This window comes from Glandiceps talaboti, chromosome 1 (genome assembly GCF_964340395.1).
Source record: "Glandiceps talaboti chromosome 1, keGlaTala1.1, whole genome shotgun sequence".
NCBI classification, from domain to species: Eukaryota; Metazoa; Hemichordata; class Enteropneusta; family Spengelidae; genus Glandiceps; species Glandiceps talaboti.
The window spans coordinates 22,177,644-22,203,736 of record NC_135549.1 but is presented as its reverse complement, the minus strand read 5'-3'; the positions used below and the strand labels follow the sequence as shown (position 1 = coordinate 22,203,736).

Below are 26,093 nucleotides of genomic sequence, written 5' to 3'. Positions count from 1 at the left end.
CTATGAAATAGAGTTACAAAACAATGGGTAAATCTGGAATAGAGGAGACCTGATGTAGGCCGGGGAAAGGCATCATGGGTAAGTGGTGTGAAGCTCATAACATACCGTACCCGTGATGCCTCACCCCAATGACAAACTGGGCTCCTCCAAGCAAGATTTAGCATTTTTAGCACCAAGTCAGAGAGGTAGCATGTAGCAGAATCATTGAAAATTAGCTGTTGTGATTTTCTATGCATAAGATGAATTCTATTCAAATTTTGTTATCTTTATTAAAGGCAACCCCCCACCCCCCGCCCCCTTATGGAACTCTGTTATCAGTTGTTAAATTTGTCGAATGTGGGTTGTGGTGTAGCGATTCATGCTGTCACTGCTCTCTGTACTTCTAAGTCTTCGGCTTCATTAAATGGCTGTGTATAAATAATAGATAAAAACTGATTATCAATTTCAGTTTATATTTCCAATTAAAACATCTGTACGGTTTCCAGTTATCTTATGCTATATGTGGAGTCATAATGATCGAATAGTTAGACCATGGATGTATTAGGGGAGACCCCTAATACATGTCCCCCTAATATACATCCAACGTTAGAGTGACCATCTTAGAATCTGCAGGTTCGAGCCGTGATGCTGTCATTTCTTTCTGACTGACTGACTGACTGACTGACTGACTGACTGATGATGTCATTGGGCAAGATTCGAACCATTATTGTGTCCTAGTCAACCCAACTGTATGATCTGGAACCTGGTATAGGTTTAAATATGTGCTTGGGGTAATAATAACTCAACCCTTGTAAAAACCATATATAACCTTGGATGATGTCCTAGTCCATCCGAAAGACAAAACTGACTAATATAGAGTCAGTGGTGGACTGCGTCTGTAGCATTCTATGTCACTCATGTGACACAGCGTACATTTAACATATAAACAGAACAAAGGGAGGTGAATGAAATCAGTGATAGGAATTTTACCAGAGCTACACAAAGACGCACATCCAAAGTATTCAATAAATCAGCTATCACAGACCATGTCGCACAAAACAATCATGTCATCATGTCATCTGCAAATATCATCGTCGACAGAGAACGGGACAGGTTTTTCAGACAAATTAAAGAATCTCTTCACGTCAGAAGACGAGGAGCAACACCATGAACAGGGACGACGGGGCATGCCTATTATGTCAATTCTACGATCACTTCATTGCTACTACGCAGAGATAAAGCTAGCAAATGGACAGTTTTGATGAAGCCTGTCGACCTGAACAGGCGAAACGTTAATTAGAACACTTGGTCGTGACACAAGAACTAATTATATCATTACTGTTCATTTGCATTCTTTAGGATAATGGGTGGTACTGGTTATACGTATAGGGCAAGATCTATGCATACTTATTAACCTTATTTGCATATCAATGAAATGTAGTGGTTGTCTAATCTCAAGAGTGGTTGATACGAATTTAAACTTACCAGCACCTCTGAGCCCACGAGTCTCAGAACGACCAACTCGCCGTCAATAATCGCTGCAATAACACGACCACCAGACAGAAGAACACATGTTCTTATCTGTTGGGAAAAATGTTGAGCTTCGTGAATTATTGATGTTAACATGGTTCCTTGTGGTGAAACTTACACTGTCAATATCGGAGAATGTCTCCACATCACTTTTCTCATACTCTAGTTTCTGCTTTACTGTTGCCATAACAATGCATCCTTTGTATAAAGACTCATGTAGGGATTCAACGCAGTCTGTAACATAGATTGATAATTACTGGATTTACCAAGTGTTTTGTTCTCAATCAGTTATCAATATATTATTGATTATTCTTCCCGGTACAATGTTAATTTTAAGTAAAATGACAGTTGTTATGTTTAAATCTACACTAGTTGCAACAGGGGTATATGGATAAATCAAGTAACCAGATATATTTTCACTCAAAATTGGCTTTAAAACTTGTATTGTTTTAACACAATGGTCAAATATCCGTGGGTGGTGTAGTGACAAGTTGAGAGCGAAAACTTGATTTTGAATCTGTCGCCATGTTAAAACTGAACTAGCTTGTAACTGTGGTATCTTTTTTCGATCAGACAACCACAACCTATTCAATCACTGACTACTGTTAAAATACCAATGATTAGATATATACATTATTAATATTATATTATACCAGTATATTGATGGTGGAAATCGAGGGATCTGATTGGTCTAGACATCGAACTAGCGCGTCTAAAACAAGTGATAATGCACTGCTGGTACGATAATGCACTGCTGGCACGCGTCCAAATTTTGTTCGTCTACGAGCGTTGAGTTGTAGTCCGCCGTGATACTGATAGTGAACTCTTCGAATTGTCAGAGGAGGATTTTCTCTCAATGAGACAATATTTTATGAGAAATTATGAAGGAAATTTCGAAAGCAACCCAGTCATCGCGTATTTGTTCAAATCATTGCCTACTACATGTACTAAGGTCAAGGTGCTAGGCATGCACGAGATCGGTCCCAGCCTCGGCGCGGCGCGGCTAGCTGGAGTGGAAACATTGGTGAGCTGTCCTGTCCTGTCATAACAATGAAGCAAGTGAAAGAGGTTACACTGGCCGACTTACCATTAATCTAAATAGAAATTTGTCTGGGATCCTGTCCTAAATCTGCTGAGGTAACTTCCAGTAATATAAATACATTGTAAATATCAACCTGTCTATCACTTCACCGAGTCACGAATTCGGCCGGGAGCGATCGAAGCGAGTCACGAATTCGGCCGGGTGCGATCGAATAAACCACTTCAAGTTTATACCTTGAGTCAAACAGGTTGTTTATTCATCACTGTGCACTTTTAATGAGCCGATCAATGTACAGATTATCCCTAGAAACGACGAGCAGATAAAATAAATCCAGTCGCTGCACGACGTTCACATTATTGAGGCCAAGATCAGCTGTCTTGAAAAGCAGCGTTATTGTTATGCAAATTAGACACAGAGGCGCATACTATGAAACGAGAAAACGTTAGTTCTTATCTTGTTTCCAATCATAAAATTTTGCTTTCAAAGCTCAAACTATACGGTTGTACCGATCATGCATTATTATTTTTTAATTCATATTTGACGCATCGGAAACAATATGTGAAATATAAAGATCATTGTTCTGATATTACAAATGTAGATGTTGGTGTCCCACAGGGTTCGATTCTCGGACCCCTGTTGTTCATTACATATGTCAACGATTTACCTTTATATTTGAATGATACCAGTTCCATATCATTTGCTGACGACACAACCGTATATGCTTCTGATAACAGCATTGTTAAAATTACATCAGCAATTAACAAAGATCTAACGAGTATTAGTCGCTGGGTCTCAGACAATAAGCTCTGTATTAATGGTACCAAATCTAAATCGATGTTGATTACAACTGTACAAAAACGATCACACTTGCATACACAGTGTCTTGACGTTTCTGTTAATAATATACAATTAGATTGTGTAAAGAGCGAAAAATTACTTGGTGTTATGTTACAGCATAACCTGGAGTGGTCTGATCACATAAGGTATATAGAATCCAAAGTAAAGCCAAATCTATATCTTTTATCGAGAATGAAACATTTCTTTACAGTACATTCCAGAAAAATATTTTACTGTAGCTTTATTTTACCCTATTTATGCTACTGTTCTAATGTGTGGGGTACTACATCGGCTGTTAACATTCAAGTATTAGAGCGTATTCAAAGACGCTGTATGAGATTAATTCTAGACACTGATCATACAGTACCAACAAAAGATCTTTATCTTCGTCTAAAATGGTTACCCCTGACATTAAAACTACAGTTAAACAGACTTGTCCTTGTATTTAAAGCTATAAAAAAAGTTGCACCTGATAATGTAAATGCTCTGTTTAACCTATACTGTCCCACACGAAATTTACGGTCAGTTGATCAGTACCTTTTAGAAATACCTAGAGCTAAAACTGAGTTTTTTAAAAAGTCATTTACAGTAAGAGGAGCCAAAGATTTTAATAATCTACCTGTACATTTGCGTAAAATAGATGCAGTTGATGTTTTTAAGAGGGATTGCTATAATTTCTTATTTACAAAGTATGTGGATGAATCATTTTAAGTCAATTGTACTTATTGTATCTGTAAATGTATTTTAAACAGTCTATTGAAATTTTATTCCTCTTTTGATTGTCACCAATGTCAATTTTAAGTGTTTGTTTGGTATTGAATATTTGTAGTGCACTGTATTGCCGTGTATTTAATTGTGTTGTTATTTTGTATTTTGATGTATCTCGACCTCCACGAAAAGAGGTTTAAAAACCTATGGAGTTATCGAGATTAATAAATAAAGATTAATAATAATAAATTATCAATATACTAGTATAATATAATAGCGATAAACCACCCCCTGGGGAAGGTATACCACTCGGTTTTTGACCAGTGAACTCAATATATGCACTCGCTATCGCTCGTGCATATATTTCGTTCACTGGTCAAAACCTCTTGGTATACCATCCCCAGGGGGTGGTTTATTGCTTAAATAATCAACTTGGTCGACCTTATTCATAAGTATTGCAGGAACGAGTTGAAATCGTGATCATAGAGGGCGTTGAGTTTTGGGTGTGAACCTAAAATATCAATTTGATTTGATTTATTGTACCACATTATGTATACAGCAACAAAAATGACATTCACCCACAAGTAATTCAATACTATGACAGAGCACCGTGATGCACAAGTGCAAGTGTGGCATACTCTGGGCATCTGCATGACTACATGCAATGTCATCTGCGGCCGTATTTTCACGAGCGTATCGAGTCAAAATGCAGAAGAAAACACTACAAGCGCTAGTGCAAATATCCCTGAGTACCCACGCCTATGCGATTACGTGTTATACAGACGACCGTGCGTTCATTTGCATATCGCTTGCATACAGATATGAAATAATGTTTTCTGTAACACTACAGTGCTAATACCAATTGTATACACGCGTACTGATGCAAGTAATATCTGGTACATATGTAACAATGATCAGGATGTACAATACTATGATTAAGTTATTGTATCTAACTGACCAGTTGGCAGCTTAAAACGACGATTTATCGTCTTCCGAAAAATAAGCCCTTAATAATCTGAGTCACAATCAAATGATTCTACACTTGTCAACATACCCTGCCATCAAAAGTAAAACTTGCTACCATCTTTCCTTGGTCAGCATCCAATATACCGACTGTTTTTTTTACGTGCTCTTTTGAACAAACCAGTATGTTGCCGTCAAGTCTGGAATCTACTATTTCGCCGTCCATTAATTTTTGTGGCATTCGCCAACTTTTCAGTTGTTCACCTGGGGAATACATCAAAAATGATAAATATTACATTGTAGAATTATACGATAAAAAAGCAATGTTGCTTTTATTGTTGGTACTATTGATGATTTTACTAATCCTGCCCAGGTCGATTAATATTTCTTCTGAGTTCATAAAAGATTTAAATAAATGTGTATTAACCCTTATTTATCTCCCAGAAAACAAACCATTTACTCATTTATTGCACCTCAGGCGTGTATCGAGAGTGCATGTCATAGTAGTTAAAAGTAATGTGCGATTGTATCGTTCGCATTTCACTTACTAGTGGTACCATGTAAAAGCGTTCGACAAAACTCGATCTGTTGGCTGAAAGAAACCAGATTACTTCATTGGCTGTTCAAACAAAACACTATGATTTTGTTTCTGGCACGACCAATTACATTATGGGTTTTGGCTTCTCCTTTTGACTCACCATGAAATGTTTAATTTTGTCTTGAAACAGTAAAGCACTCACAAAGATCATATGGAATAATGTCATGACAAAAGTTCCTGGTTACCAAAAAAGGGGAAAAATTCAACTCCTCAGGTTCCACGCTTCTGTGTGCATACTCAAACACCTTTGCCATGCCGTATTAATGTCATTGCTCCTTAGTAAGTTTTAAGTGAATGTTATGTGTATTTTATACACTGACTCTAGCCGAAAATTGTGTCTCATTTACACTGTGTTTCTAACCTGACTCCGAGGACCACGACGTCCAAACGCCACCTTTCGCTGTAACCAAACTCTGACCATCTCCTATGAAACCTTTGAACATCTCATCTTCGGATAGCGTACATTGTACAGAACCTATAGGAGAAATGTTACATTATACATGTTTTGTAAATTGCGCACGAATCAAGTTGTACTCGTTATTATATTATTAGACATCTATGCACAGTGCATTAAGGGTTACACAGTATGAGATGGCTCGCACTGATTGCACACAAAGGTCAAATAATGCGATATGTAGTTGATTGCCTAACAACATCTAAGATGCCTTTCTCAATATCATCCTGATAATCATTAATCATGACATATGAGGAGAATTAAGTGTCAATAGTTACACCCAATAATCCTTGGGACTAACTAGGCATCTTTACTTTAAAGATTAAAGAAACCAAACTACACGGAATTTTTCATAACTTTTGGTGAAGTGTAAGTTGTGATTCCACAGCAAAGTTTCAACTATATCCAATGGACACTTTCCATATTTACCATTTCTCTATCCTTTGCCCAGCCCTGAGCGTTGATTCGGAATTTGCATCGCATCTTACTTACCCTTGTCAGCAACTTTCAACACCGAGTTTTTCTTTATATCGGTACAGCATTCTGCGAATGCAATAGAACAATCCGACTTAAGCATCAAAAGACCACCGTCCGGTGATAAGTCGAATGAGATGTCTGTTGTCTTTCCACTCGTTGACGTGATACCAAAGATCACCCTTCTTTCTGAAATGCTCCAAACCTGTAAGCCACTGGAATGGAAGTGCAGTATTGCCACATTGCCCTTCAGATCAGTTTTGATACGGTAGCAATTCTCATTTGTTTGTGGTGTTAAGCTAGCAACTACTTGACCATCCTCGGTACTCAATAACATCACATTTTGTTGGAAAGGGCTTCCAGCCAGGATCTCTTTCCCAGAATTTACCACATGGCAGTCTAAATATTGTGACATGTTGCCTTCGCCACAACTGTGCATTATTTCCCATGTTTTGATATTTACAATACTGAGAGCTTTCTCTTCCTGGTCACCGGTTCTCGAGAATGCCTTCTCATCATCTAGACATTGCAGAAGATTGTTTCCACTTTTGTGAAACGGTATGTGCTGTACAGAGTGGTGACGCTTTGCTCGGCCATTATGTAACTTCCAAAGACTGAAAATGACACCCTTTCCTTCCTTTCTTGATATCGTTGTAAACTGGTTAAACGTTTTATTTTGTAGCGGATGAAGTTGTCGGAATTCCTCCTCCTCTTCTCCTAACTTCCCATCAGCTTCACTATTCTTTGACGTTTCCTGGCGTGTCGTGTCCCAAACTCTCAGGTTATGATCGTCATAGCAACATGATACAAGCTGCTTTCCTTGAGTTGTTACCACCGAACGAACTTTCAGTTCTGGGTAAATCTGTCTGTGAACTCCTGTCTCCATATTCCAGAGTACACATTTGAAGGTTCCAATTCCTAGGAAGTATGGTCCAACTAGTGAAGTGCATAACCTGTTATAGAATTGTACGTCTTGGTTGATATTTTCGAGGAAAGTGTTGTGTAGTACCTTGTCATTTCGTATGTCATACATCATTAACTTATTGCTGGGTTTTGTAGCGAACAGTATATCTCCTCTGTACGTGCTAGTCAGTAATCGAATACCTTCTTCGTCGTCAGCTTTGAATATCCTACATCGCCTGACAAGAGACAACCGGTTGGTGGTGTCTGCGATTGTGAATGACTTGTGTGTTGGGTCTTTAAATGCTACCAGGTTATCGGCCACGGCGTACAAGGTCTCTGAGTAAACTGTGGGTGCATTTCCCAACTCCGCAGCCACCTCACCCTCGATTACGTATGGCTCAAAACTATCACTCAAGTCAACCATCTTAACGTACCCAAAACCCACAATGAACAACCTTGAACCAACACTGAAAATATTCATGGGACGACTTCTGTCTTGAGACGATGTTTTCTCAATGGTTTGCACCAATTCACCATTCTGGAATCGGTAAATGTTAGTGCCATCGGCATGGACCACAGCAATATACCTCTCATCATCCAAGAGCTGTATGTCATCTATTGATTCTCCAATTTCATCAATACTTCGTAACATTAACCCATCATTCAAGAACCAGATCTTCACCGACTGATCATAGCTTCCTATTGAAAAAGTCAAATGCTTGTGTTACTCAATGATATTGTAGATGCTGGAAACACAACACAACACAACACAACACAACACAACGCAACACAACGCAACACAATGCAACGCATCACAACGCAACGCAACGCAACGCAATGCAATACATGACACTAACTTGAACCTCTTATGGCTCGAAACATTGATTTTCCTCACTAGCTTTAAGCTATGCGATTCCATTGCTGACCAGTTTTCAGTTAGGTTGGGGTCAGAATTTATGGCGGGGGGCTGGGGGCTAGGGAGAAATCATTTTGGTCCAAAAAAAATCGCAGGCCCCACGAAATGAACCCAAGAATTTTCGTAGGCCCTCTCCCGGCTACACATATTTTAATGTGTACTTATACAGTACCAGCTCAACTTCAGAGATGTAAAGTTTGGTACAATACATTAAACTAATAGTGGAAATCAACTTTAGCGTCCATACATAACAATCATTATGAGAGATTTCTATACGAATAGATGTGGGCATTGCGAAAACGATCTCACATTGGGCTGTACTTGGAAATACTTATTAGCCAGCAGGGTTTTCTCTTTCAATCTTGATTCTGAACAGAAACAGCATCCCCCGTGGTAGCTAGTGGGGAGACAGACAGACATGTACAGACAGACAGACAGACAGACAGACCGAGGAAGGCATACACGTACACAAATGCATTCGCATGGCTGTCGCCCAACTCAATACTAAATATAGGTTTTGAATAGGTTTTGAAGTTATTGCCGTAATGCCGCAAGAATTTTTTTTAATTTACTCTGTAAACGATCGCTCCTGAAGTTTATTTAGGTTGAATTCATGAGCAAAATATTTCGGGGCCACCCCTTTCAGACCGTCAGAATTATTAATATGTAACTTGGAACTAGAGTTGTCCCAAAATTAAAGATGCTGTACTCGATATCGTTCAAATATACATTATATTTTCACTTTCCGGTAATAACTTTGCATTAAAAAGTACTCTCACTTCATTTGGTACATAAGCTATGCTATTCTGGAGAAAAACTCTGATTATGGTTGATTATTTTGGCTTTTTTGCCTCTGCTATCCATGGGAAATGGAGTTCACAGAGTAATCATTATGTGACATCTACACCCGTCCCGGGGGAGGGGGTAAATGCACAACATTAGGTAGATGCAATGTGCATCTTGTAAACATGCAGCGAACACCTTGTGTCTTTACCTGTGATGACGTATTTTCCGTCCTTGCTGATCTTCAGAGATGATATCTTTTCAACATGTCCCGTCATCGTATGTACCATTGGACCCCCTGGTTTCGTCATGCAGACGTGTGAGGGAAGCAGACAAGCGGGAACGTTGCCAATAGCTGCCACGTCAAGCAGGTGATAGGTATCCTACAAATGGAAATATTAAACAGAAAAGTTGAAAATTGAACAGTGTGCGGGAAAATCACCATCAATGTGTAAATTTGACCTGTCAAAATAACCGAATAAAGCTTTATCGACATGGCCTCACCATCCCTAATTGTAATTGTAACAGAGAGAGAGAGAGAGAGAGAGAGAGAGAGAGAGAGAGAGAGAGAGAGAGAGAGAGAGAGTGTGTGTGTGTGTGTGTGTGTGTGTGTGTGTGTGTGTGTGTGTGTAATCCTTGTCACGATGAGAAAAATTTCAAATTCAAGGGAATAATATTTGATAGAAAGAATATGGTTTGTAAGTACTACTACTACAAACCTTTGTAAGACGCCCAAGTAACTGGCCGGGTAACTGGTAAGGGCTCAATAGAATGCCTTCCTCGGAGAGCTGTAATGTTTCCTTAATAGTTCGTATGTCTATGTCACCTGGAAACGTTGAGGTAGCTAGTTTGAAGTCGTCCATTACATCCCTTTAACAACCAACAGAAAAAGTAGGTACATTTAGCATTGGAACCGAATTTTGAAATACTAGATTTTCCTATCCGTTTTGGTAGGTAATTATGGGATAGATAATTCTGGAAGTTCAAAAGACAATTGTTACTCGTTCATCGATTTTGTACCATTATTGTATAATAAACTAGTAATTTTTCAAAATTTAAAAAAAACACACCATTTTTTTAGTTATGGGGGCAATCTTTGGAAAGACGTTCGTGCTACGATCCGAGAAACCATGCAATAGGCAAAGTGCAATTTTAACCCAATGTTAACCTATTTCCCGCCAAAATTTCTGCCAACAAACTCTTGTACGTTTATGAACATATATCACTACATTTCCAACGTAAAACAAAAGCAAAGGAATGGTGTTTATCATAGTTTATTTGTGTAGCAGAATTATTCATTTCTTCAACCATTTCTCCAAATTTGCCAATTTAAAATTGTCATAAAGTTTCAAGTTCATGGAATACCTGAGTTTCGTAGCTTGAATTTTAGTCACCAACCAATCAAAATTACACAGTATATCTTTCTTCAGTGATTCCAGATCCATACAGTTGACAAGATGCACGGGTAACTCGTTTAACTTTCGGAGATTGTAAGCAGCTTTGCCGAAGGAGAGTGGCTGATCCGCAACGTGACGATCTGCTTCTCCCTTCTGCCCCTGTTTGGACACGTAGCCCTTCTTTGAACCTGTAAATTTTAAAACTTTGAATGTTTATATATTGGGATACACTGTGCCCATCTTTGCATGAAATACGAATAACAGTCACGACAAACAGATTTTTGTAATATTACATATAATACTATTTTTTTTCTTACAATTTTTTCCAAAAGGAAAACTACATGTCTATAGAATGTGCAATCGTCAACACAAGAATGATCAAAACTGTCGGGCTTCGGGAAAAAATGAAACAAGTTTGCTTCTACTCCTACCCCCAGTTCGGTTTATGTGAACATTGTGAGAAGCGAGTGGAATATTGTCCATACGGCTAAATGTTAAATACAGCCTAAAGAATAATGTTAAAAGTAAAATTTAAAAAACGACATAAATAACAAAGTCCATCTTAAAAATTGAAATTTGATTCTGCTTTTAGCTCGAAAACGAAAAGAAATGCTAGCTATCGTTACATCGTAAAGATATTGGTTTAATATCTTACTTGGAATTCGTCTCCTTATAATATTGCACTTTTCGATACCATGCCTTTCCTGTAATAAGAATGTCTCCAATAAATCTATAACGCTTCTATGATTGTTTACCACATCGTGGAGTTCTATAATTATTTTAGAAGCACGGCCAAACAAACGGTATAAATCAATCAATTCAATGAGACCTATTTTACCTTAAAAAAGCGAATTTACATGGGGTCTTTATTATGCAATATTTAATTATACACGAATGTTAATCGTTGGCTTACCATTAGCCCATTTCCCCATAAAAAAATCAGCTAGTCCACCATGAATTATCTTCCTCTGTTCAGCATCACCAAGGTAACGGTGTTTTGCAGCTTCAATGAACTGGCGATGATACCAATTGATAACACGTGACCCGTCTGCGCCTCTCTCTGTTAGGTATTGCGATAAATGTGAGCGTATACGAACCCACAGTAGTGGTGGAAGACGGCGAGTCGGTGGGGTCCAATATTGATAGACATCATTCAATACGTCATCGTCACATGACAGGATGTCTTCAATTTCTGATTCTGATAAACCACTTTTTGCTGAAAGAAAGAAATCAATGACAAAAGTATCATATCCTGTGATCATTATCCAAATATGGCGTCTTGTACGTTCCACAACTCCATAGGTAGTTAGGGATACTTTGTGTGAGTTTGTAATGAGTGGAATATAAACACGAATCTAAAAAAAAACAAAAAAAAACAAAAAAAAAACCACACAACCACGTATCTTTCACCACGCTTACGATTATCCTTTAAACACATTGTTCCTTTGGTTCAATGATTTTTCTGGAGTCGTTTTGCATATCAAATAAAACAAACGAAAAAGTCACCATGCTGTTAGTAGTACATTGACATATTCTCGAAATACCCAATAAATGCCAATGGTGTCCTTCTTTGAACATTCCATGGAGATAAATAAAGGGCTGTTTAGATGCCATTGATAAGTTCATATTAACATACGATACCTCATTTCTTGTTCTAAATCTTAGATTGTTTTCTCCAAACTTTTATTGGAAAAATATGGTGAGTTTAGCTCTATAAAACACACCTGCTGTGAGATATCCCAGAGCACGCTGTACAAGCAAGGTCCCTCTCTCTTTTTCGACCCTTTCAAACAATGAGTTTATGACACCTCGGACAGTGCTGTCCAATGTGGTTTCCGCTCCTGGTGTGTAAGAGCGCCACCTACACGCCTCGTCGAAACTCAGCTTCAGGTACAGTGGCAGAGGACACTGGTGAAACGCACCAATCAGCACATTCATCTGTGGAGTTGTCAGAGTCCGTTGAGCAGATTTCAGCCATGTCTGGAGAATATCATAGACTTCTCCTTTCTGGAGTTGTGGTACCGGGACGAATAAACTAACGTCACGTATCTTTGCCTGCAATGACATTTTCGAAAAAATGTTGAAAACATTTTTTACATTAATCTTTATAATTGTGATTTTTTAATATATAAATAACAAAAATAAATGCATTGTCATGAATTTGTAATTACTGTGTTTGGGTTCTGACATTGCACTGTTTATACCTGTCGTCAAACACCTAGTAAGAGAAATGAATATTATTTATTGCAGTAGCTCACGTGTGTGTCAAGACAATAAGTACACTAATATAATATCGTATGTCTGATGATGTCATTCAAGTTTAAAGTTTAGTTTCCTCTGTTTCATTTCTATGACGCTCATAAGTATGCATGACCTATTGTTATCTTAGGAAGCTCGTCTCCTATGCCTGACTTATTGTGATTTCATTATTGTAATGACCATAACAGACCATAATCAGAAAGATTTGTCATCATGATTGTGAAGATATCTTCATTTCATTACACTTGGTATATTTCGTAGAATGAACTACTATTGCATTGCAGAGCATTGGATGTATTTCTCCTTTTTTTCTCTCTCCAAAACTTTCGATTTATTCCAAGCATTCTCGAGAGCCAGAGAATTAGTTTCCTGCTTAGACAACGAGAGATCAAACAGTGGGTATTTTACCACACGTTGCTGCAGAGGCTTGTGAAATACCTCATTGTATCTTACATGTGTATATGCCAACAAGAGGTGATGCCATTCTTGATTTAGTAATGACGTCAGAGCCCAATATGGTAGATGAAGTTGAAGTGAGGGACCATTTCAGTACAAGTGATCACAATATTGTTCTGTGGAACACAGTGGTCAGAATGGAAATTTCTGAGAACAAGTCAAAAACATTGAACTATAATAGAGCTGACTATGCAGAAATGAAACACACATTACAACAGATTAATTGGAACACAACATTTAAAGATAAAGTGCAGTACAAGTGATCACAATATTGTTCTGTGGAACACAGTGGTCAGAATGGAAATTTCAGAGAACAAGTCAAAAACATTGAACTATAATAGAGCTGACTATGCAGAAATGAAACACACATTACAACAGATTAATTGGAACACAACATTTAAAGATAAAGATACTGAGAAATGCTGGAATAGCTTTCAAGACATACTAAAGGAGACAGTAAATAAGTCTACACCGCTTGTTAACAGGAGAAAAAGAAGACAACCAGTATGGATGAATAAGAGAGTGTTGAAACAAATCAAACGAAAATACCATGCATGGAAAAAATATACACTTACCAAGGACTATGAGGACTTTCAGGCATATAAACTATCTCAAATCAAAGCAAACAAGGAAGTTCGAAAAGCAAAGCGACAATTTGAAAAGAAGTTGAGTCAGAACATAAAAACAGATACAAAGAGCTTTTATTCTTATATAAGAAGAAAACAGAAAACAAAGGACTCCATAGGACCATTGAAAGATAATACAGGCAAAACAATTGACTCAGATAAGGAAACGGCAGAAACCCTGAATACACACTTCAGTTCAGTATTTACTGACGAGGACTTGCATCATATTCCAACACCAGAGTTACTTCTTCAGGATGAAAACGATTGGCTGACTAATCTACACATTAATACAGAAGATGTTCATGCAGAACTGATTAAATTGAATCCAAACAAAACACCCGGTCCAGACAATATACACCCTAGAGTACTTAAAGAACTTGCCGATGAACTTGCAGCACCTGTCGCTACCATATATAACATGACAATGAAACATGGAGATATTCCTGAAGCATGGAAGCAAGCAAACGTAACACCCATATACAAAAAGGGACCCAAACACTATGCTGGTAATTATAGGCCAGTAAGTCTGACTTCCATTTTATGCAAGGTACTGGAAACACTCATCAGAAACGCCATAGTAAACCATTTAGAGAAGTACTCCCTTATCAATAACAGTCAGTATGGATTCACCAAAGGAAAGTCATGTGTTTCAAACTTATTAGTGTTTTTCGAAATTGTAACAAAATCACTCGATGAAGGAAGTCCTGTAGACATTGCATATCTTGACTTCAGTAAAGCTTTCGACAAGGTGCCACATGCAAGACTACTAGCCAAGCTACAGGCTCATGGTATAGCAGGGAATGTCAGGTCATGGATTAAAACTTGGTTAGCCTGCAGATCACAGCGCACAGTACTAAATGGTGTAGCTTCAGAGTGGTCATCTGTAACTAGTGGAGTCCCGCAGGGATCTGTGCTCGGACCAACTCTGTTTCTGATTCATATCAATGACATTGATAACGCTGTTAAGTCTTTCATACTGAAGTTTGCTGATGACACCAAGTTATGCACAGCTGTAAATTCACCAACAGATTATGTTAATTTCCAAGAAGACCTGAATAACTTAAGTCAATGGGCTGACACCTGGCAAATGTCATTCAATGTTGACAAATGTAAAATTATGCACACTGGATCATCAAATCCTTCATATACATACACTATGAATGGACAACCACTACAAACAGTCACAGAAGAAAAGGACCTAGGTGTTTTAATTCATAACTCGTTGAAATCAAGTCAGCACTGTGCAGCAGCAGCTAAAAAGGCAAATAGAGCTCTGGGAATTATCAAACGAAATATCACGTATAAATCAAAGTTTGTCATCATGAAACTATTCAACTCTCTAGTTCGGCCACACATTGAATATGCAGTGCAATTCTGGAACCCATATCTGAAAAAGGACATCGAACTCTTAGAAAAGGTGCAAAGGAGGGCTACCAAGCTGATACCTGAACTTCGACATCTCACTTACGTTGAAAGGCTAGAAGCACTCAGTTTAACAACATTAGAACAAAGACGGTTGCGAGGAGATTTGATACAAGTCTTTCGTTTTCTGAAAGGATTTGACAAAATTGATCAAAGCGTTTTATTCACCTACCATCCAACAAACAGGACAAGAGGACACTCACTCAAGATTTTTAAACCAACTGTCAGATTGAATATCCGGAAATACTTCTTTTCTCAACGTGTTGTACTCCACTGGAACAATTTACCAGAACATGTTATTGGAGCAGAAACTGTTAAAGACTTTAAAATTGTCATGGACCAGTACTGGAACACTACAGGGATTATATATGCCTTTAAGGCTTTTCTCCCTTACTTGCCATGGATGGATGTTACCATGGCAATCATATTAAATCAAAATCAAATCATATTAAATCAGTTTGGTGCATTCTCATACGCCAGGCAATATTTCCCACCGACGCCGTAAAATGGTGTGTGGTTTTGCGACGATGGATTTGGTGTAAAGAATTTGAATATCCCACCTGAAGCATCGGAAAACATGTGTATTCCTCTTCTGGGAGTGTAGACACAACCATCTTAACATTCTCAGGTAAATATTTGGGTAACCACGCGAGTTGTCTGGCGCCATCTGGAAAATATATGGGAATGTATAGTTTTTGATTCCTAAAGTGGTAGACACTACATGGAATCTGCATGGACGTTTTTATTTCATCAATCGTTGGCTGCAGATTCTCGGTGCTTACATTGGGGTATACCGTGTACATGTACTTATAAATAATGAGGAAATGACGTCACGCACACACATACCAAAATACACTGAAATAAAGAATCGTTTTACCTTGCGTTTCCATCTGATCCAGAGAGTCGAGTAGGATGACAAGTTTTTCTTGATTTGTTGCCAAATTCAAACATTTTGGAAGAAACTCCCTTAACTCTCTGAGTCCCTGAGAATGAAAAATAAAAGGGGGTGAAATATGGGTATGAAAATAGTGACCATTTCACGTGTGGGAAAAATATATTGCAATTTTTGTAGCATAAAATCATTGGTGATATTTATCTGGAATTACCCTGTCGTTCATATTTGTCAGTGTGTATATGCTGTATGTATGTATGTATGTATGTATGTATGTATGTATGTATGTATGTATGTATGTATGTATGTATGTATGTCTGTATGTATGTATGTATGTATGTATGTATGACTATGTATGTATGTATGTATGTATGTATGTATGTATGTATGTATGTATGTATGACTATGTATGTATGTATGTATGTATGTATGTATGTATGTATGACTATGTATGTATGTATGTATGTATGTATGTATGTATGTATGTGTGTGTGTATGTATGTATGTATGTATGTATGTATGTATGTGTGTGTGTATGTATGTATGTATGTATGTATGTATGTATGTATGTATGTATGTAAATACTATGTGTGTATGTAAATACTATGTATGTATGTATGTATGTATGTATGTATGTATGTGTGTGTGTGTATGTATGTATGTATGTATGTGTGTGTGTGTGTTTGTTTGTTTGTTTGTTTGTTTGTTTTATGTGTTTATGTAAACATTACTAGCGAAGCCTTAGCCCCCTGTGGTCAATAATGAAAATACTACTATACACATGTCGATAGTAGATGCTTCAAGTATAGCACCCAATTTACCGTTCAAAATAAGACAAACGTACCTGCGGAATTGACAGGCTGGAATTATAGGAGGTAACAATTTGATCGCAAATACTTGTCAGTAAACGATGAATAATTGTACTGTCTGGGGTCGTTCCCACAAATCTAAAGGAGAGATAAGATAAAGGTATATCAGTTGAAAGATTATAGTTGGATGACTTACGTGCAAATGTCACATAATCAATACATTATTTCGAATAATGCTGTTCTACAAAATGTACATGGCGTTATTATTACGAACTTTATGACTGCCTGCTATTCCGTCCGTCACACCTTCGGTTTCCCATTCGTCTGATATGTCTTAGAACTTCGAATTCCCTCCTTTCAATGCATGACCTACGAACCGATCCCTTTATACTAATATAAGGAAGTTGTACTCAGTTTATGTTAAGCGGGGTCTCGGTGATTGACACATTGCAAATACCCAATAAACAGCTGCAAGTTATATCGTTGGGTTTTTTTTTAAATGGTATTTGTGTATCTGGTGTTATTGTTTCCCTCAACTGCATTTTAACTTTAATTATTGTACTTTGTATTTTTAATTATTAGACTTTTAGGACTTGTTTTATTGATCAACTTTTTTGTTTTTTGTTTGTTTTTGTTTCTCAACATGTTTTTTGTACTGATATGTGCACTCAAGCATTCTGACCATTTTATTTTGGTCACATTTTTGTTATCAGACGCCATTTAGATGAAGTCATGTTACATGTAATCAATTTCGCACTTTGTGGGAATGTTACTTTGCAATGAAAAGAATATCCATAACTGGGAAGTTTAGATTAAAGATAAAACATCGACCATTTCATTTTTATTTAATTATGTTTGGTGTTACTTACCTCAGTACCACCTTACATCTTCCTTGCAGCCATTTGTTAACGTTCCTGGCTGCCATGGCAACTATCGATGTCTTGCCACACCCCGATTGGCCATACACAACAAGCGGCTGGTTGTCTTTCCCAACAACGTACTCTTCAATTCTCTATTGAAAACCAAGGTGATAAACATTGATTCGATATGAACACATTATTTTAAAAGTATTAGTGTGTTTCTGTCAGTAATATCGTTGAGGCAACACCCTGTCAATATTCATCAATGTGGTATTAATAATAACTTGAAAACTATTACACTTACACTTATTTTGCCCACTAGTTAATCAAATTTCAAATGACATAACATAACAGAGTGAAGGGATATTAGTACATAAAGCGTCAAGGGTACTTTCACCACGGCTGATGAAAGGAAACAGTGTGACAGTCTAGCTAACCAGATGCTTTGTTTCTTCCTTGTCTGTGTTCAAATTCATTACTTTCATGAAAAATGATTATACCGACACCATCAACTTTGACCAATTGTGTTTAAGTTGCTCGTGTAAATAATCGTATAGCCAAGAGTAACGAAGAGTCTATACAAGATTCCCTTTATTTACCTTAAAAATAAAACACCATTTTAAAAATACTTTCACCGAGTTTCGTGTATTTCAACAGTCGCTCCGACTACATTTACTGTCACTTACTTTCAGCGTATCGTGACGTCCATGAAACACTTCACATTTCTGCTGACAGAATCGTGCATGCTGAATAACTTCCTCATATAAGCCATCGTTCATCTGTTCCTTCTCTGCAATACCCCGTCGAATCATTTCTTCAAGACGACTTTGAAAGTTCTCGCAGAGATTTTCGACTGATTTCGAATGTTTTGACGGGTCTATTTCTGAGCATCGAAAAAAACCGAAATGATGACTTTGACTGTGAAGTTGGCGATTATCATCACGGTGTTACTTGTAAATGTACTGGGTTACAATACATAATTGCTTCACACCTAACTTACATAAACGCACATACAATTCAAATTAATACAAATATCTGTTAAATATGAAAACATTTCCATTCATATATATAGGAGTGGCATTAAAGCCGTACTCATAAACTGCAACTGGAATGTGTTTTTGAAAATGTTTTGTTAGGTACAATAACTTACTCGTAATACCATAAACAGTATTGCATCACCTATGGGTAAACGTACTTTTTGTAGCAGTATACATGATAAATAAAATCAAATTGATTTTTGGGCCGCACCCAGAAATCAGCGCCCTCAACGGCGACCGTGATTTTCAATCTGTTTCTGTACTGCTCATGGAGTATATCGACCTCTAAGTGACATGTACAATGTCTAATTATTGGTATTTTAACAATTTTCGGTTAGTACATTGTGGTTGTCTGGCCGAAACGTTATACTCCAGTTACAACTTATTGAACTAGTACAGTGTTAACATGGGGACAAATTAAAATCTGAGCTTTCGACCAAGTTTTAAACTTGGCACTACACTACCTACAGATATTACTGACCACTAATTAACAGATAGAATGTCTTTTTATAAGTACCTGACCAATTTTAGTGAATATGACTTTGATTGTTTGATGAACAAAGTTATCACAGTTGCAGCTAGTGCAGGTTTTAAAAAAAAAATTCCTTACTTCCTCGTTTCCATGGCACACTGTATTCAGCTATATTTTCCTTTGGCAAAACACTTGGAATGGTATATGACTTCAAAAGACTCAACAAATCCTGAGACATCTGATTTGGTGTTCCTGAAGAAAAAATACACAATTAAGAAATCTCACCACTCCGTATTTGTGATAACGCACGAAAGGTATTAAAAAATAATATTGGGGTACTTGAGCCCGTGTTGTTCGGTCTTACAATATTTCATATTTGCACACAAATATATGTATTGTTTTAATTATGTATCCACTTCCAAAACACGTATCTGTCAGTTAAGGAAAGCTTTAAAATGTCGACAGCTGGCTACCAGGGTTTCCCCCAATAATAAACTCATGTCTGAAATATGTTGTTGATATAAGTACAAGATACAGATAATATCGGAGGATATGTTTAAGACTGAAACATTATGTTGATGTAGCTGATATTTTTGTCCGTATTTAAAGTTAACGCCGAGAGTTTAACATGTCTTTTTTCCCGGATATTACGTTTCTGAAATATTTTGTTTCTACAATTATGGTACATCACTTCCATTATTGATAATTTCTATGTCCGTTTTTCGTAAAAAAATATCATTTGATATCAGACCTTTATCATCCAACTGGTCTATGAATTGCCTTGCAGTAGAACCACGGTCGTTGGCTTGGAGTCCAGTCACGTGACGTTTGAACCATGCACAGCTGGAGGAGGCGTCATTGGCTCGTAACAGTCCTACTTCTATTTCTTTCTCTGTGACTGTAAAGAAAGGAGGCAATTCTTTAAAAAGCTAATATTTTCTCTATGATGATAACTATCTAATCCTTTAAAGACTGGCATCGTATTTCTAGACAGACTTAGTTTTAAACAAAGTCATTATAAATAATACTGTGCAACTAATACTCCACGGTCTATAGAGGTGTATTATAGTATAAATGATGTTGCCTTGGCGTTTCACTCATGTGACATGACATTGTTCACACACACTCAGACAACTTCAAGTGCTAAATAAACTATTATAGAGGTGCCAGGCTCAGTGGGGTTGTAGAAGCATAGATCCGCCACCAACGTGGGTGGAGGGTCTATGGTAGAAGTAAACAAATTAACATGTTGATTCATAGACCCTCGAGGGTCAATGGTTGCATGATTATCAGTTAGAGAGTAAACAATTGAGGTCATTAAAATCATCAAGTTCAGTTGTATTTATTTCATCCTGTCCCTTGGATGAAACACCAAGCCAGCATCATTTTTGCTGTAAATGAAAGGTAACGGCTGTCTAAGAATTGCACTACACTGTCGTAGCTTTCCATAACCATGATAACTGTGAATTTATCAAAGAGACCCCCTTTTCCACCCAATGTACACAGTCACTTATGGGGTTGTAAGTTATGATTCCACCCTGAAAATTTGCATTGGGCTAGCAACAATTTTGTATAGCTATTTTTAAACATCATGATCATGTTAATGACTCCCCGGGACTACTCTTGATGTGTTATGTATGAGGTGTAAACATAAACCCTGGACACTTCTGAATGAACATTTTTTTTCAAATGTGTGGTACAAGTACTAAGCATCTTTCGATTAATTGAATATGAAACATGAGATTGGACTCACGTGAGGAGATGAATTTGTGTGCAGTTATATGGTCACCAAAGCTATAGAGGGCGGTCTTTGTAAGGATACTACTCATCCTTTGATACACCTGACCCCACTCAGCTTTAGCCTTCTCAGCCAACATTCTGATGCTACGGTGACCAAAATTTGGGATAATGGATGATATGGGTTGTAGCATATATGATGGGGGTACAGCATTGTCGTCTTTTTTGTACCACCTGCAAAGAAAGATATAACATATATTGATCAGAAAGGTTCGAATATGAGAAACAATGATGAAGGTTCATATTAATTCTGAGTGCCAGTGGTAACTAGATTAATTTATTATTATTATCATAATTCTCATGATACAGATCATTCTGGTTTTAGAATTACTAAATGAACTAAATGTCTAAGAAGGCTGTAATATTGACAATGGTCACATTTCAATTATAATATGTACGATTGTCCATCCAGACATGCGCAGAGTACGTACGATTTGTTTGTATACGAGATAGTGTTTGCGCGTGTGCTAACGTGATATCGAAACCATCCATATATGTTGGCAGGTGGTGTTGGCTGATGATAGTTATGACAATTATGATGGTGGTGATGACGGTGGTGACGGTGGTGGTGGTGATGACAATAGTGATGATGATGGTGGTGGTGGTGGTGATGTGATGGTTCTGATGATGGTGGTGATGATGATGGTGATGGTAGTGATTGATGGTAGTGGTGGTGGTGGTGGTGGTGGTAGTAGTAGTAGTGGTTGTGGTGGTGGTGATGACGATGGTGATGATGATGATGGTGGTGGTGGTGGTGGTGACGGTGGTGGTGACGGTGGTAGTAGTAGTGGCGGTGGTGGTGGTGGTGGTGATGGTGGTGGTGGTGGTGGTGGTGGTGGTGGTGGTGAAGATGATGCTTCCACCAACCGTAGTATTCGTCCAAGTGGTACATGTAGGAGTTTGGTGAGGGAGTGACAAGAGTACGTACATTAGCCTTCTACTTACCGATCAAATAATGCTTTTTCTTGCTCATCGTGTATTCCACTGTATAGCACCGCATATTCTCCACCATCGATTGCTGCCGGTAGAGAACGGTACCCATACTTGTGAGACAGTAGTGTCTGGTAGTATAAATGAAAATAAAACTTTTGCTGATTAGATTGTGTCTGTTCATATAGCAAGCTGGACTTGGATGATCCACAAGGTAAGCCAACGTTTTATGGAGAGAGAACACTTGTGGGACGTGGGTTAACCCTCCAGCCTACCAAGACGGCTATATAATTATATTATAAAAGGTAAATCATCTGTAACTACACATAGCTACCTTAAGCTTGGTACTTAGAGGGCGACGACCCACAGTAAAATGAACGCTACTAAAACAACAAATCAAAATAGAAACTTTTCACAAAATTTACAAATGTTTACAAAACTTACCACAAAGTTTGGACCGGTCGAAATCATCTGACAATTCCGGACTTCTTGAAGACAAAGTTGGGCGGTCATGTGATCATTGGCCGCGTCATCAGGGATTCCCCAACGCATGTCTACAATCTGTTCAAAATTGGAATCAAATATCTTGCTTGCTTCATTTGCACTATATTTTCCAGTGGAATCAATGCATGATACTATAGAGTGGTTTCAGTTTAACAAGTACACAAATCGTGGTCAAAGTTGAATTTTCTCACAATCTTAAACCTGTTAGTATTATATTTTATACTCACAGAAAGGCGAGAGAGAAAATATATATTGATGTATTGTTTCCTCAGAAGTGGTCAACTTACAAAAAGTGTAACTTAGGACACAATTTATATCGGAAGTGACGCTCGTCGAAACGTGCAAGGTTGAAACAGCTACAAAACTATCAATAAGATTTTAATGATTATATTATGCTTTATTACATTTACAACATACTATAGCAAGCATGGTATCATGAACTACATATAGTCTGACAAAATATAATAAACCAACCTGAAATTCATATCCCATCTCTTGGCAGAATCTTTTCAGTTTGGGAACTGCGTGATACATCAAAGCGTTACGTTCCTCTTTGGTGTCTGTTAGGGGGAGAGTACAGAGGTTTTAGACATATCCAGTCCTAGTGCTATATTTAACTTGACACACACACACACACACACACACACACACACACACACACACACACACACACACAGTGTCTATTTATTGAATATTACTCGCGATCTTCAAGGTCAAACGACTGATGTACGAGAATATTAATGAATCATTCTACCTTCTCCATACTTATCTACCATCTAGTCTACCAAACTACTCATTATGCATTCAAAGACATTTACGATCTATAACCGAGAACCCGAGCCTTCCATCGCACTACTCATCTATCTCCCTACCTTACTTTACCCTACCCCACCCTGCCCTGTCCTTACCTACCCATCCTACCACTTACCTATCTCCCTACCCTACCCCTACCTGACCCTACCCTGTCCTTACCTACCCTTCCTACCACTTAACTATCTCCCTACCCTACCCTACCCTATCGTATCCTACCCTATCATATCATATCCTATCCTATCCTATCCTACCCTACCCTACCCTACCTTACCTTACCCTAACCTACCCTATTCTGTCGTTACCTACCTACCTACCTACCTACCTACTACTCACCTGTGAAAGTTGAACTCATAAACACTCTAACAACTTTTGCCACATTTGGAATGTCGCCCTCTATGTCTCCTTCACGGATACGACGATATCGGTCGCTGAGGGAGGTCGACCTAAAATGAAGATGAATGAAAATAATGAATACAAAATACCAGACAGCAATATGCAATATAATGGTAGGTCCATCGTCAATGATCGTTACAAAGACAATGAAGTAGACATAGCAACCAAAATTAGCACCCCCCCCCCCACCTCTGATCAATCAGATCACAATAAATAAACTTAATATAAACAATCGATACCTGGTAACGTGAGTTGTTTATTTGTTTGTTTTTCAATTATGATAAATGCAAAATACCAGAAACAGATCAAGTAACTCTCGGCCTTTCAAACGCAACTTGTTAAAACACTGTCCCACGCACGTTCCTTCAAGATGTATTTCTCATAGTGTCAGCGGGAAACCATGCTCTAACTTGATGGTGAAAATGTTGAAACATTGGAAGTAAAAAACTTTAATAGCTACCCCGTTATCCTAATTTGGCGAAGGGTTGTTGTCACATTTTATACGTACTTGTCATTTGCTTGTTGTAGTTCAGGTTGTTCACAGCCATCGCCATTCGACTTCATTTCTAATTTAGACTTCATTGCTTGTATGTGTCGATGTAACATGTCTTCAAGGGACACCACTTCCATTGGAGTTGATACAACTGACCCGACTGCATGAGGAGTTGTACTTTTCCCGACCGGAGGTAATTTCTCTAAATTTGATGATTTGAACCCCAATCCTGTGTGTGAGAAAAAAGGACGAGTGTTTGTCTAACAAAATCAATAGGACACCACACTTGTATATATTTACATTTTTTATTGCCAAATGAATAAATATAAACATTGTGGGAAAACATTGCCTTCTTATGTTCTAAAAAAAATATTCAACAATAATTTCCTGTTTGGCATGGGGTTCCATTCTCATGACATGGCTGTCAGTAGCGATTTGATTGACATGGAAAGATATTACGGTATCTAACCCTAACACTAATCCTAACCCTCGCCCCTAGCCTTAGCCCTAACCGGTGGCAGCAGTCGAGTAGGATATCAAATTGCCAAATTAAAATGTAATGAGTCAAAGTAAAATATGACCATATCCCATTTCCTAAATATGGCCCTCCCCCGAGAACCGATTTGTAAAAAGTGACCCCCCCCCCCTAGTACTTACTAGAGGCTCCCTTACCAGCTTGTAAATCATTGGTTAGCGCCCCCAGTACATACGTTGCTGTTGGAGCCCCACTACGTTGCTGTTATGATTTGATAATTCATGAACAAATTAAAGGTTTACTGTGTGAATTCTCTCTACACACACATTCAAAGATGCAAAGTATTGTTCTCATCGGAAAAATCTCTAAAAAACACACAAAATGTCCGTGTTTTTGACGCTACATTGTTATTTTTAGGGTTACGTAGACGTACACGAGTTTTGTATTGATTACAGAATATTGTAAATTCTAGAGATGACGTCACTCACCTGCACCACTTAGAACAAAATCAAACGACGAGGAATGGTGCTCAGGTGTTGGTGTTCTGCAAACAAATAAAACAAAAGCATTTAATTTCACTATAAACAGACTAAATAAATAAATAAACAAACAAACAAACAAACAAACAAACAAACAAACAAACAAACAAACAAACAAAGAAGTAAATAAATAAATAGATATTTACTTAAATTTTGGAGTTTTACAGATAACGGAATCTAGAAAGGCGATAATGCTAGTCAAGAAATACCCCTCCCCCACCCCAAACCCCACCCCAACCCCCACCACCATCCCCTTGCCGATAATACTGGAAATAAAACTTTACATACCCACGTACTGTAGACCGCCCTTTGGATTTCTTGGGCTCGCCACCTCTGACATTTTTCCTTGCTTCCTTGATTATCTCTGAGCTGCTTTGTTTATCGTGGGGCATAGCATAGAAGGGTATGTGCGGACTCTGAACTTTCGATCTTGGTCGCCGATTCGGCTCCATGGCTTGTGATTGGTTGGTTGGCTCACCAACTCACATAGAAACCTCTCTTAGAAATCTGTATGCCAAAAGATGAATATATGATGAAAAACGTGATGTATGATTAGGCAATTATATTCAACATCGGTGGACTGAGTTTTTACTGGACAGAGTTACCTTGGCGTTTTTAAAAGCTCATGTGACACTATATTTGTTTTTAGTTTAGGTGCGTGTTTTGGGGGGCTTTGTTTTTTTTTGACATAAAGACGTACCACATAAGCAGAGCAAGATCCGTATACCAAAT

The 26,093-nt window shown here is 37.9% G+C and overlaps 1 protein-coding gene across 1 annotated transcript; it reads right to left on the bottom strand.

The window, feature by feature from the left end:
* Positions 1 to 314: 314 nt before the first annotated feature.
* Positions 315 to 25,813, bottom strand: LOC144434425 (NACHT and WD repeat domain-containing protein 2-like). The gene is made up of 25 exons (XM_078122878.1): positions 25,650 to 25,813; positions 25,311 to 25,366; positions 24,363 to 24,576; positions 23,795 to 23,904; positions 23,123 to 23,208; positions 22,589 to 22,705; positions 22,160 to 22,275; positions 21,171 to 21,388; positions 20,169 to 20,315; positions 19,556 to 19,669; positions 18,595 to 18,791; positions 17,918 to 18,060; positions 17,084 to 17,186; positions 16,225 to 16,330; positions 15,908 to 16,014; positions 12,309 to 12,639; positions 11,498 to 11,800; positions 10,553 to 10,772; positions 9,907 to 10,057; positions 9,399 to 9,570; positions 6,604 to 8,187; positions 6,019 to 6,132; positions 5,151 to 5,323; positions 1,465 to 1,560; positions 315 to 407 (listed from the first exon to the last, which is right to left on the bottom strand). Exons 1-25 carry the CDS (start codon positions 25,811 to 25,813, stop codon positions 357 to 359), a joined length of 5,193 nt encoding a protein of 1,730 aa, XP_077979004.1. The 3' UTR covers positions 315 to 356.
* Between the last annotated feature and the right edge of the window lie 280 nt (positions 25,814 to 26,093).

What these genes read in the sequence shown, in the direction of transcription:
- LOC144434425 (XM_078122878.1), bottom strand. Translation starts at nt 25,813, where the DNA reads ATGGAGCCGAATCGGCGACCAAGATCGAAAGTTCAGAGTCCGCACATA. An exon ending in CCAGCCTGTCAATTCCGCAG is followed by an intron (nt 16,331 to 17,083) that starts GTACGTTTGTCT and finishes TTTCATTCTCAG; the next exon opens with GGACTCAGAGAGTTAAGGGA. An exon ending in GTTTTACTTTTGATGGCAGG is followed by an intron (nt 1,561 to 5,150) that starts GTATGTTGACAA and finishes TTTTCCCAACAG; the next exon opens with ATAAGAACATGTGTTCTTCT.